Consider the following 17,954-nt stretch of genomic DNA (forward strand, 5'->3'; position numbering starts at 1 on the left):
GCCATTCCTCTGGCCAGGTCTTGTTCACGGATCAGAGATTCCATGTAGGAGCACATCGGCTTAGCTGTGCCTACAAGCTGTAAGTCGTTCTTTTTTTTTCATTCCGCTTTCGCGCGACCAAAGACAGCCCTCCGAATAATCTCCTGAGCCGGCTGAGAGGTGTGGATGGGCAAACATTGGCGAGGAGCTGTCAACCGCCGACATAGGCCCCTTACGAAGAGCCTACATGGTTTCGCATTGTTCTTTGAGAAGCCATCGTCGATTGTCTCCTGAATTTTGCTAATTTAAAATGTTTCTCGGCAGATCAGCATGAACAGCCAGAATCTCCACGGCCACGGCGGCGGCGCGCCGTACGATCGGGAGCGCGAAATGGATGAACGACATCGCGCCATTCAACAGCACGAGGAGATGGCTCGCCGCGACCAGGAGCGAGAGAGAGAGCGCGAACGAGAACGAGATAGCGACCGTTACCCTCCGGCACCGCACCAGAGCAGCGCGGGCTCAATCCCCATCCACCAGCCCGTGGCATCGCGGATCTCCGGTGCCATCCACAGTCCCGGAGGACTGCTCGCGAATCATAATGGAAACGCGCCCCCCATCTCACTTGGCGCTCCGTCCGGGCCCCTGGGCACCTTTGGTGGTCCTTTGCAGAGTGAGCATGGGCGGCCGATCCAGCATGGCGGACCGGGCGGTGCGAACGGGCAACACCAGATGTTTGCATCCATCTCTCATACACAACCTCCTCCCAATAACTCACAGGTGGCGCCCGGCGGCGGCATATTTGGTGGACCTCTGCAGCCTCAACATCAGCAAGATGGAGGCCGGGGCGGCCAGCAAAATGCCACCATGGCTGGTGTAGCTCCTGGTGGGCACCAAATGCCGGGTGGCATTACACAGGGCCAGCAGCCCATTTTAAATGTGAGTGGCGGGGACTTTGGTTTTTTTTTATCTCCATCTTCCAGGTGTCTTTCGCCTTTTCTTCTCCTCTTAAGCGTTGTGAGCACAAAGTGAAGTGAATGGGGCCGAAGCCTGCGGGCCAACCGGTAGAGAGTGGCAGCCAGCCGCCCCAAAGTGACGAGCAGATATGATTCACTCCAGCTGCTTGTGCTTTCTTCCCCTCTCCATCTCAGCCTTTTCACTTTTCACTTTTCTTGCAAACACCAGCATCCTTTTCTCCATCCTCCTCCCTTCAGAACCTATCCATCACCGCTTTACCACGGATTTTGCATGCGTTGCGACGATCGCATAAATTCTCTTCATTCTTCATCCCATCAACGTTGCACACAAGCTGGGCGCTAGCCTGATCTCGACTGTCACCATGGATGGACCGCAGCAGTACTCTGCGGTGGCCATCACACTACCCTCTGGTCGCCCTTTGGCCAGTGTCATTGACCCTGTGGCTCTCCAAACGCGAGCTTTTCTCGATTTTCCAGCCGGGACACGAGAAGTAGTCACAGCCTTCGTTGGCGGTGGTGAACGCCTAATCCTGGCCTGTCGCGACAACACCAAGCTTTGGGGTTTCTATCATCACTTTCATGTGCCGTTGAATCTCGTATTATGAATATTTCTACTGGGCAGTGACTAACGTTCTCGATCCCTTAGGATGCCCTTACCTACCTTGATCAAGTCAAAGTGCAGTTTCACGACCAACCCGATGTTTACAATCGGTTTCTGGACATTATGAAAGACTTTAAGAGCCAGGCGTACGTAAAGTATAGGGTTCTAGCAGATTTCAAACGTTGACATGCATTCAGGATTGACACCCCTGGGGTGATTAACCGAGTCTCTGAACTCTTTGCTGGGCATCCAAATCTGATCCAAGGGTTCAACACCTTCCTCCCTCCTGGATACCGAATAGAATGCGGAGCCGGCAATGACCCCAATACTATCCGAGTTACTACTCCCATGGGAACTACAGTCCAGTCCATCGCTGGACGAGGGCCTCAGCCTGATGGCCATGGGCTTGCCGTTGGTGGCCAGCCCTTGTTCCCCGAACGTGGAAACCAATGGCAGCAACGACCCCAGCACAGCATTGAGAGCCCAGAAGCCGCCTTTAGCACCCCGGTTCAGAATGGGGCAAATTTGTTCGTTCAAGCTGCGACCCAAGGTGCGTTTGATGGCCCAGGAGGTCACCAACAACGCAACCCCCCTCAGATGCCAGGAAGTGCTGGCCCGCCTGGCGGACCAAATGCGAGGAATGCTCACACGCCAATGCCCACTTCTGGCCCAGGCGCAGTCAATGGCGGTGCTGCTAATCCGGCAAACATGGAGCGCCGCGGCCCCGTCGAGTTTAATCATGCCATCAGTTATGTCAATAAAATTAAAGTAAGTGCCCATATTTAAAGCATCGGCTCTCAAGCTTTCGACTAATTCAACTACGCGTAGAATCGCTTTCAGGATAAGCCGGAGATATATAAACAGTTCCTTGAGATTCTTCAGACTTACCAGAGAGAGCAAAAGCCGATCCAAGATGTATATGCCCAAGTGACGACCCTCTTCAACTCGGCACCGGATCTCCTGGAAGACTTCAAGCAGTTTTTGCCGGAGTCTGCTGGCCAAGCTCGGGCACCTCCTGGTCGTCCGGACGACGGCGCCGTTGCTGGATCCAGTCACACGCCTCAACCCGGCATGAGGGATGGCCAGAAGATGCCCCCCTTGGGGAGCTTCCCCCCACCTGTCAGCGCCGGTAAGGACAACAAGAAGCGGCCGCGGACTGACAAGCAAACCCCTACTCCCGGCGCACTCCTTACCGAAGCTCCCGTTCCAACCCGTCTCCCTCCGCAAACTATTAACGGCAGCAAGCGGCCGAGACTCAGCCACGCGAGAGGCAGCGGGGATGGCATCTCCATTGAGCCCACCCTTACGCCTGTCATGCCCGAACCTTACCCCCCTCGTTCCCCTGCCACTTCAAACCAGGAAGAGATTGCTTTCTTTGAGCGGGTTAAGAAATTCCTCAGCAATCGATCTTCGATGAACGAATTCCTGAAACTCTGCAACTTGTTCAGTCAGAACATCATTGATAAGAACACTCTTTACCACAAGGGTGCTCTTTTTATTGGTGCCAGCCCAGATTTGATGGCTTTCTGGAAGGCATTTGTTGGCGTCGACTCCCAAGATGTGGTCATCGATAATAGGCCTGCGCCACCACTTGAAAAGGTGTCTCTGAGCAACTGCCGCGGGTATGGGCCAAGCTATAGACTCTTGCCAAAGAGGGTAAGCAATCGCAACGACGAATGCACTTCAGTTCGGTTCATAGTCAGCTAACGGACATGTTACTACAGGAGCGCCTTAAGCCTTGCAGCGGCCGTGATGAGCTTTGCAATTCCGTCCTGAACGACGAGTGGGCTTCACACCCAACCTGGGCTAGTGAAGATTCTGGGTTTGTCGCTCACCGTAAAAACCAGTTTGAAGAGGGTCTTCATCGCATCGAAGAAGAGCGCCATGACTACGATTTCAACATTGAAGCAAACCTGAAGTGCATCCAGCTATTGGAGCCTATTGCTCAGCAAATGCTTGCAATGTCCCCAGCCGAAAGGGAGGGATTTCACATGCCCTCCGCTCTTGCCGGCCAAAGCACTTCCATCTTCAAGCGCATATGCAAGAAGATTTATGGAGAGCGTGGTATTGATGTCGTCAATGACATGTATACCAACCCGTTTGACGTAATCCCTGTGCTTCTGGCTCGCATGAAGCAAAAGGACGAAGAGTGGCGCTTTTCGCAGCGAGAGTGGGAAAAGGTGTGGCATGCCCAAACGCACAACATGCACCTGAAGAGCCTGGACCACATGGGCATCCTAGTCAAATCAACGGATAAGAGGAACCTGACGGCAAAGCATCTGGTTGATGTAATCAAGACCAAGCATGAAGAGCAACGTCGCGAGCGCATTCTTAAGGGCAAAGCTCCTCGCCACCAGTTTGTTTGGGATTTCAAGGACAAGGAGGTCGTACTCGACCTCTTGCGTCTGATGATGCTGTATAGCATGCACAATGGACAGCACAGTGGCCAAGAGAAGGAACGTATCCTCGACTTCTTCGAGACATTCGTTCCCGCCTTCTTTGATCTCCCCGAAGACGTGGTCCAGGAGCGAGTCCCAAAGATGCAGCCTGAATCTGGCGAAGAGGAGATTGAAGATCAAACTCCAGCTGAGCTGACCAACGGCCGCAGTCGCCGCAATGGAAAGAAGGGTGATCTCCTTAGAGGGGTTCTTGACCCTGGCCGAAACGGCAGCAAACCGCGGAACCAGAAAGAGGACAGCGCGGCTTCTGGCAGCAAGGAGACGACTCCCGAGGTCGGATCTGCCAATGAAGAAGAGATGGCTGATGCTAACGACGACTCTGCCGTCCCCGAGGTGTCGAACGAGCGATGGATGCCTAGTATCCCTAAGCCAGTCGTGGTCGGAGACAACGATAATGCGTTCCTGGACGCCGATGGCGAGCTCAAGGCAGACGGCTTCTTCACTCGCCCGTGGTACAATTTTTTCTGCAACCAAACCATGTTTGTCTTCTTCAGCATCTTCCAGACGCTGTACTCGCGACTCCTGGATATCAAGGACAGTAAGGAGGCCGTTGCAGTTGAGATTCACCGCCTCAACAAGTCTAAGCCTGCCAGAGATCTTGGATTCACTGAGAACCACATGACATTCTTCGAACCCAATGAAGAGCCTGCCAAGTTTTGGCCCAAGACTATTGAGCTTATCGAGGACTACATTACTGGCGAGATTGACGAGAACCGATACCAGGATGTCATGCGACATTATTACTTGAAGAACGGCTGGAAGCTGTACACTATTCAAGATCTGCTCAAGACTCTCTGTCGTCTGGCCCTGACTTGCAAGAGCCTCGATTCGAAAGAGAAGACGCCGGATCTTATCCAGCAGTACATGGCCAACCGAGAAAGAGAGGAAACGAGCTACCAGACTGAAATCAGCGCGAGAAAGTTCGCTGAGAAATGTGTCAAGGATGGCGACCTGTTTGTTATCTGTTGGGTAAGTTGTATAAAATATGGGGGTTTATGTGACATTTGCATGTTCATGTCTACTGACGCTTGACTCTAGTTCGCTCAAAAATCAGAAGCCACGATTCGATGGCTCCAGCGAGATGAGACGACCTTTTATATGGATGAAATGCGCCTGCGCGAGAGGTGGCAATATTACATCTCCTCCTTCATTCGAGTGGAGCCTACCGAAGGTGTTCCCAGATCGAAGCTGCAGAAGGTTGTTCTCACCCGCAATCTGCCCTCTGGAGAGTCCGAATCTGATGAGGATGCTATCCCCAAACCTGTGTCATACAGGGAGAACCTCACTGTCAGTATTTGTCTCAAGAGCTCCAAGATGATCTGGGCACCTGGTACTTCCGAGTATTTCATCTACGACCAAGCGCCAAAGTCTAAGGAGCAGCGCGAGCAGCGCGAAAAATTCACAAAGACGCTCAGCAACTTTCGGGAGCTGAAGCTTCTTGAGAAGATGGTGCACAACCCAGCGTGGGCCAAGGATATGAGCCCCGAGGAAGTCCAAGAGCAGAACAAGAACTTCCGCAAGTGGATGGACGAGGGAATCTCTCCGGCTGTTTCTAATGAGGATGTGGATATGGATTAGAGAACCGTTCCAGCTGTTTTCTAATGAGTATGTGTGGGACATGAGTTATGGTTTTCAAGGGAAGCAGAACTCCCTCCACTCTTTTGCTCTTTGTTTTTCTGTTGCATTTTTTTTTTCTCTCCCTCTATCCCTTTCTCTTTGAAAGGAGGACTCTGCAGGCATACTTCGAGCGGAATTGGGTTGCACTCTTGTTTTTTGTGTTTACTTTTGCCTTTTTTTCTTCTAATTTCTTCTTCTTCTCGTCTACTGGCTGCATGCTTTAAGAAAAAAACAGAAAAGAAATGTCTCGCGGGAAACAAAAGTACAGCAGGCGAAGCGGATGGCAAGAGCACTTCAGACGAAAAACAGGACTGGCTCGACGCCGTTGATGGAATGGATATCGACGAGGGTGAGGCTCTTTGCCAAGTAGTTCATCTTGCAGCGTGCTTTTCCTTTTTTTTTTTTTCCATATGCAATGTTACTTTTGTGCTTAGGTTACGTTTTATGTTTTTTTTTATCCTCATTGAAACTCTGTACAGGTAGCTCCAGTGTAGCTTCAATTGATACGCAGGGTTGTTACTACGAAGATGGAGTCGTTTCGTCGTAGAGATGTAAGCTTAGTAGTGTGAGAAGTTAAGAAGTTCGCCTTGACCCGGTAATCCTCTGGTGTATCTGCTTATTAGAAGACTGAACATTACTTACAAAGCTCTGCAGGTGTAAACTTTTTGAATAATTTGTTTTTTTCATTTGATATTCCCTATGTACGATCCAACTCCAGCCCAGCCAAATTTCACATTGGTCTATGGCGGTATATATTGCGGGCGGGTCTATACCTCTTCGCCCTGCCAAGCTTTTTCTACCTCGCTTCAATTATTCATTCATATATTCATAATGCTATAATTTTGATGCCTCCAGTGCGGAAGCTGATTCAGGGTGGGTAGTCACTGCAGGTTCTCGATGACCAGAGCAGAGGCGCCACCACCACCGTTGCAGATACCGGCAACGCCAATCTTGCCCTTCTTCTCTGCCAGGACGGAGGTCAGGGTAGAGAGGATACGAGCACCAGAAGCACCCAGGGGGTGGCCGATGGCAACTGAGCCACCGAAGACATTGACCTTCTCGGGGCTGAGGTTGAGGAGCTGCATGTTGGCGAGGGCAACAACGGAGAAGGCCTCGTTGATCTCGTAGTAGTCGACATCATCGGGGGTGAGGCCGGCGTGCTTGATGGCCTTGGGGATGGCAGCAGCGGGAGCAATGGTGAATCGCTCGGGCTCACGCTCGGCGTCACCCCAGCCGAGAATCTTGGCGATGGGCTTCAGTCCAAGCTCTTTGAGCTTGGCCTCAGAGACTAGAACAACGGCAGCGGCGCCGTCGTTGAGGGGAGCGGCGTTGGGGGCGGTGACGGTACCGTCAGGCTTGAAGGCAGGGCGCATACCCTTGAGCTTGGCCTCATTGAGGTTCTTGACCTCGTCATCCCGGTCGACGACAACGGGAGGCTTGCCTCGGCCACCGCTGACCTCAACGGGGACAATCTCCTTGAAGAGACCGGCCTCAGTGGCAGCCTGAGCCCTCTTGTAGGTGTTGATGGCGTATTCATCCTGAGCCTCACGGCTGAGGCTGTGCTCGTCGGCGCAGAGCTCGGCCTGGAGACCCATGTGCTCATTCTTGAAGGTGTCGGTCAGACCGTCCTTGAGGACACCGTCGACGAGGGTCTGGTCACCGTACTTGGCGCCGGTACGTAGGTTGGGCAGGTAGTGGGGGGTGTTGGACATGGATTCGGCACCGGCAGCGACGACGACGTGGTTGACACCGAGCATGATGTTTTGGGCACCGAGGATGACGGCCTTCAGAGAAGAAGCGCACACCTTGTTGACGGTGGTGGTGATGACGTTCTTGCCAAGGCCAGCACCGACAGCGGCCTGGCGGGCGGGAGCCTGACCCAAGCTATAAGAGGATCGTAAGCATCTGTCTGATCGAGCGGGGAGGATCGTGGTATGTTGTCTTACTTGGCGGAGAGGACATTGCCGAAGAATACCTCCTCGACATCTTCGGGCTTGACGCCAGATCGCTCAACGGCTCCTGTGATGCTGTTAGGATCAGGTACAAGAGGCCACGGCGGTGCTGGAGAGCAGACTAACCCTTGATAGCAGCGGCACCGAGCTGGGTGGCACTCAGGCTGGACAGAGAACTGGATCGAATTATCAGCATCAGGCTGAACCGCGTCCGAAAGGGGGGGATAGCACAGGCGGGAATCTCTTACCCCAAGAAAGAACCGACGGGGGTTCTGGCGGCTGAGACGATGTAGACGGGGGGGAGGCCAGACATTTTGAAGGAGCTTGGAGCAATTGAAGTGAAAGGATGGGTTGAATTGAATTGAACTGGCTTTGGGATGGATTGGGGAGAAGAAAAGAATTGGCTCTGGGGGGAGAGGCGTGAGACCAAAGGGGTATATATACTAGTGCAGCCCAGCCCAACAGATTGCAAGCAAGGCCAAGTGATGGAGTGACAGTGACAGGCCGTGCTTGGACGAGGGTGAGGAATTTATGGATCGCAGGATCGAGGCTGGACGGGATGAGATGAGATGAAATGAAATGAAATGACGAAGACGAAGACGACAAGGGACTTGTTGGATCTTGCAATGGGACGCAGATGGACAGCTGCCATGTGTACTCGGTACTATCTTGTCAAGCCTGTCCTGATGCCGAGTGACGGCGGAGGGGCACATTTTTTCTTAGTGGCCGTTGTTCGGCTCTTTCAATTTGGAGGAGGACCCCTCCATGCACCAAGGACAGACGTGTACATGTTCATGTACCCAGTACATGGTTCGATGGCACCCAATTGTACACGCATCCAAGCTGGAATAAGGTAGCGCCTCACCGCTCCACCGGAATTGCCATGTTGGGCAGTTTTTAAGCTCCAGTGTTGTCTGGCACTCGTACCTTATTCTAGCAAACGCCCAGGCACCTGAATTGGAGGTTCGAGGGGTGACATGAATGGAGTACCTCTTACCTGTATCCACGACTACATGTACTTTGACTGTCAACACTCTTCAACCCCCTCGATATTGAGCAATACGACTGCGAGGTCAAACCTACACACCGGCCCCTTGCTAAGTGCTGATAAATCCCATCTTTGATAGGTATCAGTTTTACCCCATTGAGATGAAATCACTGAAATCTGGATCTCGACAGATTCCACTTGGGCTGAGCGATTACGCTAGGAAGATGCGAGCCAGGGCCTCCCGTATCCGTATCCGTAAAGCTGTCAGTTTAGTACATCTCTACCATGCAGACTCTCATTTAATAAAGGGCGTGCAGACAATTATTCAATCCTTCCGATCCAATAATACGTTCAGTAATCAAGATAACGCCCATATCACAGCCGTCAACCATGCACGTAAGATGTAGATTGAAGCCTCTGTTGAACAAACCTGAGCCAAGCTGAAGGGCTCAAGTACAATGGTACGCTGCAATACGAAGTATGGAGTACCTTGTCCAAAGTTGAAGTTCATGCGGCTTGATGACTAAGATTCAAAAACGAAGATGACTCCGATAAGATAAGATGCGATAATGCTTCAGCTTTGCATATCACCACGTGATATGCTCCGGCCAGCTTTGCCTGCGAAAAAAAAGTTGCTAGAGACCCGTTTTGGTACAAGGCAGGCGGTCGGTACAGCAGGTACACGCGACTTGCGACGATACCCGTGTCTTGAGCATCTTGACTTTGTCGCCCGCCATTGACCTTGGCTTTTGGACTAGACCGGCGGCAAAATGGATGATCTCTACGATGAGTAAGATTTGATTTCTTCTGCATGCAAGATTTGCTCGGAATGCGCTGCTGACAAGCTCCCAAGGTTCGGAAACTTCATTGGGGAGGAGGTTGAGTCCGAGGAAGCGTCCGAGGCTGGAGAAGAGGCGGGCGACTATACTTACGACGATGAGCACGAGGGGGCGCCCAGTGTCACTGGACAGGAGCTGATGGAGCTCGATGGTAGGCCGATATACGCCTTGACTTGCAAAGCAGATGGCTGATTGCGCCCCGAAGCAGATGGACCTTCGAATGCCGTCATTCTCCATGAGGACAAGCAATACTACCCCACCGCTGAGCAAGTGTACGGCGCCGACGTCGAGACGCGAGTAGAAGAGGAAGATGCGCAGCCTCTAACGGAGCCCATCATTGCGCCGGTCGAGCAGAAGAAGTTCAACATCGAGGAGGTCGACCTGCCCCCGGTCTACTTCGATCGCGAGTTCATGGCCGATTTGATGAACTTCCCCGAGCAAACAAGGAACATTGCGCTGGCCGGCCATCTGCACCACGGAAAGACGGCGTTTATGGACATGCTTGTCCTAGAGACTCATGACATTACCGACAGGCTTGAGCGGAGAGTCGGCAAGAAGCGTGACGAAGCCCTACGATACACCGACGTCCACATGCTGGAGCGAGAGCGGGGAATCTCCATCAAGGCTGCGCCCATGAGCCTTGTTCTCCAGAGCACCAAGGGAAAGTCGCACCTCTTCAACATCATTGATACCCCTGGCCACGTCAACTTTGTAGATGAGGTGGCAGCGGCCTCTAGGCTAGTGGATGGCGTGTGTCTGGTCGTGGACGTGGTTGAGGGTGTCCAAGTCAATACCGAACAGATCATCAAGCACGCTGTTTTGGAAGACGTTCCCCTAACGCTCATCATCAACAAGGTAGATCGATTGATCCTGGAGCTGAAGCTGCCTCCCAAGGACGCCTACTTCAAGCTCAAGCATGTTGTAGAAGAGGTCAACACAGTCATTGCCAACACCATCCCAACCAAAGCAGCCTCACGGCGACTAAGTCCCGAAAAGGGCAACGTTCTCTTCGCATGCACGGACATGGGGTGGTGCTTCACGCTGCCCTCCTTTGCCAAGATGTACACAGACACCTTTGGCGACATCAACGCAGAAGAGTTTGCCAAGCGGCTATGGGGAGATGTTTACTATAACCCAAAGAAGCGAAACTTCACCCGCAAACCGGCAGAAGACAGATCTGCCAGATCCTTTGTCCACTTCGTTCTCGAACCCATCTACAAAATCTTCACCCACTCCATCAGTGATAGCCCCGAGCAGCTGAAACTAGTCTTAGCTTCGCTTGGCATTGAGCTGAAGCCGTCACAATACAAGGCAGATGCAAATGTCATCCTCAAGCTGGTATGCGAGCAGTTCTTTGGCCCTTCTTCGGGCTTCGTCGACATGGTTGTAAAGCACATCCCGTCGCCAGCAGAGGGTGCACAACGATTGCTGGAGCGATACTACACCGGTCCTCTGGATACAAAGGTTGCGGAGTCAATGAAGGCGTGCAACCAAGACGGCCCCTTGGTAGTCCACGTCACAAAGCTCTTCAACACCTCCGACGCAAAGAGCTTTTACTCGTTTGGACGTGTCCTGAGCGGTACAGCCCGACCTGGTGCGGCGGTGAGGGTTCTCGGCGAAGGCTATTCCCTTGACGATGAAGAAGATATGACAATGGCCTCCATTGCAGAAGTATTCATTGCAGAGACAAGATACAACATTCCCACAGACGGTGTCCCGGCGGGCAACTTGGTACTGCTGGGAGGCGTAGACAACTCAATTGTTAAATCTGCGACAATCGTCCCTCCCAAGCTGGAGGATGATGAAGATGCCTTCATCTTCAGGCCTGTCACTCACTTTACTGAATCTGTTCTCAAAGTGGCTGTTGAGCCCATCAACCCTTCCGAGCTCCCCAAGATGCTTGACGGACTACGCAAAGTCCAAAAATCATACCCCCTCATCAACACAAAAGTCGAAGAATCTGGCGAGCACATCATCCTGGGAACCGGAGAGCTCTACATGGACTGCGTTCTGCACGATCTGCGGCGGCTGTATGCCGACATGGATATCAAGGTGTCAGATCCGGTAACAAGATTCTGTGAGACGGTAGTGGAAACTTCGGCGACAAAATGCTACGCCATCACGCCGAACAAGAAGAACAAAATCACCATGGTGGCGGAGCAGCTGGAGAAGGGCATATCCACGGACATCGAGACGGGTGCTGTTAGAATACGGGATCCAGTACGAAAAACGGCCAAGTTCTTTGAAGAGAACCACGGCTGGGACAAGCTGGCGGCCAGGAGTATCTGGGCTTTTGGCCCTGACGAGATGGGGCCCAACATTCTCCAGGACGACACCCTGCCTACTGAGGTAAGTTTACATGAAAGGCCGGGCTTCTGTTTGAACAAGCTCACTAACGATTGTTTCTTCTTCTTCTTTACATCAGGTCGACAAGAAGCTGCTGAATACTGTGAAAGAGTCCATCAGACAGGGTTTCAGCTGGGCCACTCGTGAAGGTCCCCTCTGTGAAGAGCGTACGTCCCAACTACTTTCCCGTTCCCAAACACCAAATTGTTGTAGGCGGCCACTCGCTAACAGCTGTTGATAGCCATCCGTAACACCAAATTCAAGGTCACAGACGTGGTCTTGGCCAACGAGGCCATTTTCCGCGGCGGTGGTCAAATCATTCCTACTTCTCGGAGAGCATGCTACTCATCCTTCCTCATGGCTTCTCCTCGTCTAATGGAGCCCGTCTACTCTGTGTCAGTCACCGGGCCGGAGGACTCTTACATGGAGGTCTACAATGTGCTCGCAAGACGCCGAGGCCACGTCCTGTCCGACGGCCCCGTCGCCGGCACACCCCTCTATCGCGTAAACGGCCTGCTCCCCGTCGTCGACAGCTTTGGCTTCGAGACGGATCTGCGTATCAAGACACAGGGTGGCTCCATGGTCAGCCTGGTGTTTGACAGCTGGAGCATCGTGCCCGGCGATCCGCTTGACAGAGACCAAATCACAAGACCGCTTCAGCCTGCTTCTGCGCAGGCCACGGCCAGAGACTTTGTGCTCAAGACGAGGAGGCGCAAGGGTCTCAGCGAGGATGTCAGCGTCAAGACGTTCTTGGAGCCAGAATTCTACCAGAGCCTGATGGAGAGCGGGATGCTCGGTGACGCGTAGAGTTTCCTACAATAATGAGAATCTGCTGCGCCTGACTACGAAATGTGACATGATTCACATTGTGCCATTTATGCTGCCATGTCTTTTAATAATTCGAGGAAGGGCAAAAAGTGTACTTACGGGGGTGTATCAAAGCGGAAGCAAAAAAAGGGGGGATGAAGAAAGGAGGAGATGGGAAACCCAAGAGTCGTCAGGGAGTAGCAAGTTGAATTACGTTGGTATATATGACGGCCAAGGCGCAGATGTTAGATTTTTTTTTTTCAATCTACCTTGATGAAGACAAAAGATTATGAGATGATTATCGTGATGATGTTTTATTTGTCTGGCCAGCCGCTCATGATTGGTGGAAGAAATGGCGATGCCTCTGTTGCGCCTCTGCAGCACTACATGGAATGGGGGGACCCATGCCCTGCTTCTGCGTTGGGCTTTAGTTTCAAGGTTGCTGTATACAGTTTACAGTCGTATTCCTGCCAGGCAAGGTAACCTGGCATCAGCACACAAATCGAGCCCTGCTCCTCGTCATTTTCCCTGATCCGGCACTGCGGAGTACAGCGTAAATACCACTCGCATGCCGGTGATCCCATCATGAAAAAAGCCCCAGGGGGGGGGGGGGGGGGGGAAGGATCCATCACAATTCCCATTGATCCAGCATATGATGCTATCTGAGAATTCAATTCAACCCTCCCCAGTCCCGGCAGAAGCAAGAAGCGCTCTCCACACTGGCGCAAAAAAGGGAAAAAGGGCAAGATTGCGAGTCAGCCATGATACGCACCCCCATGAGCCCAGCCAGCCTAGCATGAATTAGAAAAAAAAAAAAAAGACCGAAATGTTTTTTTTGGGTTCAGAGACAGGAGGACAGTTTGCAGTTTACATTACACGTACAGTACAGTTATACACCCCTGCAAATGTCATTTTTCCCACTCCGTCATAGACAAAGGTGGTTTGGTGTACTCGTAGTGCCAAGTTACTGTACTTGTAGTATACGAATATGCAGACGCAGATGCAGATGCAGATGCAGATGCAGCAACTCAACCAACAACCAACAGCAATTCGCACGTACTGCATTGTCGTATTACGCCCCCCATTTCATGCAGGAGTTCGTGCAGAAAAAGAAGAAGAAGAAAAACTTATTTTTCTCACTCTCAGTTTTCTTCCCCCCCTGCTGCATGTGACTTGACTGACTGACTGACATTGTTGGTCCGTGACATGATTCAAGAACTGACACGTCAAGTCTGGCATTCTCTCCCTCTCTCTGTCCCTTTCTCTTCGGGGTTCACCGCCCAAATGTACTCGCACTGTACTCAGCTCACTCCGTCAAAAAACGAAAGCCTGTTCAACCTGTCGAAAACGGTATTACTGCTTATGGCATCCAATGCATCCATCTTACTGTAAGGTAAGGTTAGGTATAGTAGGTCCCAGCATTGTATGTACCGTGCTAGCATTACTGCCGGCATGATGACATTGATTGGATCGAAGCCGTAATAGGATGCCAGGTCGGCATTTAGCGTTCCAGATGGTGCAGGGAAGCCTCGTTTAGCTGCGGTGCAGAGTGACAGGCGTTTTGATGTACTGTAACTTGTAAGCCAGTTAGGCGATGGCTTCTAGATTCACTTCGGCGACTTCCAGAGATCTGAGGCATCCCTGTTTGCCCATCAACGAAGCTTCACTCCCTACGTTGCAATGGGCTACCATGATGGTGCATGGGTGCCTTGGAGTTGGCTGTCACGGGATACGGGCCGATGGCGGAGAATTCTTGCGCTCCCAGGTTCGTACTTGTACAATTTCAAGACTCGTTCTAGGTAACCATATTCTACAGCACAGCCAAGAGGCAGCTTGCGATACGCCTCCATGAGGATTCGAGCCCATGCACGGAGTAGTCTGAGCTGACAACAAGGCATCAGTCTCGAAAAGTCAGGGCACGCGACGTCCAAGCGGCTGACCATTCTTCCACCGGCCCCACGGGGAAAGAAGAAAACACGAACAAGACAAATCATGATTCACAGAGCCAGGTTATTGGGAAACACACCCAAAATTTTGTCGATTGAATTCGCCGTCGGTATTGGCCTTGGCCTTTATCGGTTGCCATTGAAACTGCAGTCCGTTGCCGGCAAATATCATGCAGCCAACTTGGCCACCACAATTTGTTTCAACAGCATCCGTGCAGTAGTACCCAGCAGTTTCTACTTGCGATAGTACTCGTAGTTGCTATTTGCAGTAGTCGTTGCTAGTGGCTGCGGCTGATCCTTACAGCCATGCTGCAAGCAAAGACTCTCACAGTGGTCAAAGCTTTCCCATCTAGCCTCTCAGACGCTGACAGACTTGGGTCCACGGACAATCCCGATACCCCAGTGGCACCCACCGAAAGCAATGCTTGCATGTTGTCCATGGGCGTCATATCACGAAACGTTGAATCGCCCAATTGAGGCCTAGGAGCTCCGGCGGTAAGTGGTGGTACGAAATACCGTGCGCCAACATACACGCTTTGAGCCAAGCGCGTCACAACACCTCGAACGCCGGGTTTTGGTTCTCTCGAGATGAAGCAATTCAATTCTCCAAGCAAGACTCTAGCATCTTGTCCAGGACGCTCCTCAGCGAGTCATTTTCCAGAGCCGCCGCGACACGTTCCTTGTCGCTAAGCTGTTTGTTCACTTGGTCATCTTGGCTGTGGCTGTTTTCCTTGCAGATGACTTCCACGCGGTAATTCGGAGGCAGCACTTGCTCCAGCCGGACCCTTACGCCAAGCCCAAGCACGGTGGCGAGAGAGCAGTGGGTGACAGTGGGAGTAAGCTCGACCGTAACTTGGACAATCGTGTTCGGACTTGGCACTCCGAGGGCTGGAGAGGGAGTGATGTGGATGTCAGGGAGGTTGACGACGGACAGTTGACCCAATGATACGGGATGCTCGGGATCCGTTATGCTGGAAATAAGGTCTGGGAATGGGATGTTAGCACTGTCAAATTCTGCTAGCAGCATGCGGAGTTGAAACAAATGCGATGTGAAGAGAAGGTCAAAGGGCATCTCGAGATGTATGTTTTGGGGAAGAGCTCGCCATTCCCGTTTTCGCAGGGGACGTTTCTCCTCCTCCCTTTTCTTTGTTGGTCATCGACTCAAGTGAGCCAAAATAAGCAGCTAGAGCCATGCAAATCCCCTAGAATTGACAGTGGGTGGCATGATTTTGACAAAATGGGTTTGGCATGCCAGGGGAGGCGACGTCGGTCCTCGGTTTGAAACGCCGACTGGGCACCCCGAGGGGGAAAAGACGTAGACGCACGGATCAAAGACATATCAACTAGGAAGCAAAAGGATGGACGGAGGACCAAGTAGGCCCAAGTTGTGATAAAACATTTGGGGGCGTCACAGCATACCGTAGATCTCTTGCTCGTCGATGGGCTCGGCCGATAAATCGTCCTCAGCAGCAGCAGCTCCTGAGCCGGTAGCGAAGCGGGACCAAGCCACTGCCGCCGCTGTGTCATCCTGATACCGGATGTCGTCGTCTTGCAAGAAGGGCCGAGACATGTATGACGGCTTCGCAAAAATCAGGTCCGAGTATCTACAGTCGGGGCCATTGCGCGGAGCCGACCGTTTCTGCCGAGTTGGGAGCTGAGAAGCGCTCAGAATCGTCGGGTTGGCGTTATCCAGGGCCGCAGCAGCCATCTTGCCTTTGGTCTCTCTGTGTAGGAGCGGCTCCAATCTCGGAGAGTGAAGGATGCGGTGCGCAGGGTGCGGAGAGGCTCTCTCCGTCTGCGATTGCTGGACGACAGAGCTAGACTGGTGAGGAAATAATTCGGGGTCCTGACGCGGGGCGATCGGCCGACGGTTCAGGACAATGCAGGGTATTCGCACGAGGTGAGGGGGTGTGTTCGTGGAGGCAAGTTGGGACGGCAATGGAGATTGTCGAGAGTCCAAGCTTCCCGGAGTTTGACCATTAGTAATGGAGGGGGCTGTTTTGGCGGGCGGTCAGAAACGCTCTCCGTGCCGGCGTATCGAGAACGGGGCAGAAGTTCTTGCAATGAACGGAGCAAGCGGGGGGAGAGCAATTGGCGGTCGAGGTGTTAAAAAGCCGCGGCTGGATCAGTTCTTGTCGTTGTGACAAAGATTAGATCAGAGTGGCTGGAATGCTGTACTTCGTATCTACTACGGAGAACAGATACAGGTTCTCGTACAGGTAGATGCGACGTTTGGGGTTGAGGGCTTTGCAACTCGCTTCGTCACGTTGTTCTAGCGAGATGTGACTGCTCGATGTGGAATATGTACAGGGTACAGGGGTTGGGTGGCAGTTTGCGGGCTACCTAAGCTGGCTGCACGGAGGAGCAACTTGTACCCGTACTTGTATAGTTGTTCGGAGTTTAGAGTTGAGGCATCTACTGCCGATGCCGTGCTCAGAATATACACACAACAACCTCCCCCTATTAATACAAAGGTGCTGGATTGAATGACACAGGTAGACCAAGACAGATATGCAGAGTAAAGGAGCTGCTTTGTATGCACTTGTAGACTTTCCTGTATACCAAGAACCCCAGAATTGCTGGGCCTTATGCAGAACCAGACGGTGACTGTGAGCGAACCATGGCCAGCACCGACATCCGTGGTTCCGGCAAGGGGAGGCTCCAAACACGTTCCGACTTGGTACTAGGGGCTTCCTTGCGAGCAGCCGCAAGAGGCAATCGCGGGCTATCTCGCATCGCAGTCGAGCGAAGCCCGCAATTCCTTTTGAATCCTTTGTACGTACTCGTACGCGCGCATGCTCCTAAAACCATGCTACTGCTATGCCGGTCCAGGCATAGAGGAGGTGGTTGCTGTCTGTTCTGTCCTGTCCTGTCCTGTCCGCTCAAGCGCGCTTGACGCTGATCTACTGCAGGGGATCTTTGTCGTGGAAAATTTGGTATCATTGCGCATTAGCAATAAGCTGCTTGCTTGCTTGCCAGCCCGGGCCAAATACAAAGTACATACATGCGAGTACATGAACGTGTACCCGTCAAACAAGGTACCTCCCTGTACCTTACCTATAGTACTGCAGTGGTTCGTCATCGTGGCAAAGAAGAGGAAGAAGAAGATGAAGCACGAGCCTCGTCGTATCGCATGTGCGTATCTCGCAGAAATGTACTCGTACAAGTAGGTACCTAAGGTAGGGAATGTACCCTGTGATATAAAACCGCCGAAGTTTGAGCGCGAGGCTGCCCGGCTGGCGCCATACTTCGTCATTGATGCCCATCTCATCCCAGGCCCGTTCTGCTGTCTTTGCTCACCGAGCCTGTTTTCTCATCTTTGCCTTGTTCTCTCCATCCTTGCCCGCAACAAAAGAAGGGGGAGAGAGAGAGCGTGCTGTGCTGTGCCGTGCTATTTCTACACCCCCCCCGCGGGGGGCGGGGGGGGGGCGGGGGGGGGGGGG

General features: G+C 52.5%; 4 protein-coding genes across 4 annotated transcripts; 2 read left to right on the plus strand and 2 right to left on the minus strand.

The window, feature by feature from the left end:
• Nucleotides 1-309: 309 nt before the first annotated feature.
• Triagg1_1121 (uncharacterized protein) lies at nucleotides 310-5,594 on the plus strand (the record flags this gene model as incomplete). The annotated part of the gene is made up of 7 exons (XM_062904949.1): nucleotides 310-918; nucleotides 1,289-1,552; nucleotides 1,603-1,703; nucleotides 1,755-2,325; nucleotides 2,386-3,213; nucleotides 3,282-4,985; nucleotides 5,055-5,594. 7 exons carry the CDS (start codon nucleotides 310-312, stop codon nucleotides 5,592-5,594), a joined length of 4,617 nt encoding a protein of 1,538 aa, XP_062760345.1.
• Nucleotides 5,595-6,514: 920 nt separating this feature from the next.
• Triagg1_1122 (uncharacterized protein) lies at nucleotides 6,515-7,898 on the minus strand (the record flags this gene model as incomplete). Its single annotated transcript, XM_062904960.1, has 4 exons — nucleotides 6,515-7,517; nucleotides 7,580-7,652; nucleotides 7,712-7,761; nucleotides 7,834-7,898. 4 exons carry the CDS (start codon nucleotides 7,896-7,898, stop codon nucleotides 6,515-6,517), a joined length of 1,191 nt encoding a protein of 396 aa, XP_062760346.1.
• A 1,445-nt stretch (nucleotides 7,899-9,343) lies between these two features.
• Triagg1_1123 (uncharacterized protein) lies at nucleotides 9,344-12,565 on the plus strand (the record flags this gene model as incomplete). The annotated part of the gene is made up of 5 exons (XM_062904971.1): nucleotides 9,344-9,363; nucleotides 9,427-9,563; nucleotides 9,621-11,761; nucleotides 11,838-11,925; nucleotides 12,000-12,565. 5 exons carry the CDS (start codon nucleotides 9,344-9,346, stop codon nucleotides 12,563-12,565), a joined length of 2,952 nt encoding a protein of 983 aa, XP_062760347.1.
• A 2,544-nt stretch (nucleotides 12,566-15,109) lies between these two features.
• On the minus strand, nucleotides 15,110-16,219 carry Triagg1_1124 (uncharacterized protein; the record flags this gene model as incomplete). Its single annotated transcript, XM_062904982.1, has 2 exons — nucleotides 15,110-15,495; nucleotides 15,931-16,219. 2 exons carry the CDS (start codon nucleotides 16,217-16,219, stop codon nucleotides 15,110-15,112), a joined length of 675 nt encoding a protein of 224 aa, XP_062760348.1.
• Between the last annotated feature and the right edge of the window lie 1,735 nt (nucleotides 16,220-17,954).

This window comes from Trichoderma aggressivum, assembly GCF_033847375.1.
Source record: "Trichoderma aggressivum f. europaeum strain CBS 100526 chromosome Unknown scaffold_002, whole genome shotgun sequence".
Lineage (NCBI taxonomy): Eukaryota > Fungi > Ascomycota > Sordariomycetes > Hypocreales > Hypocreaceae > Trichoderma > Trichoderma aggressivum.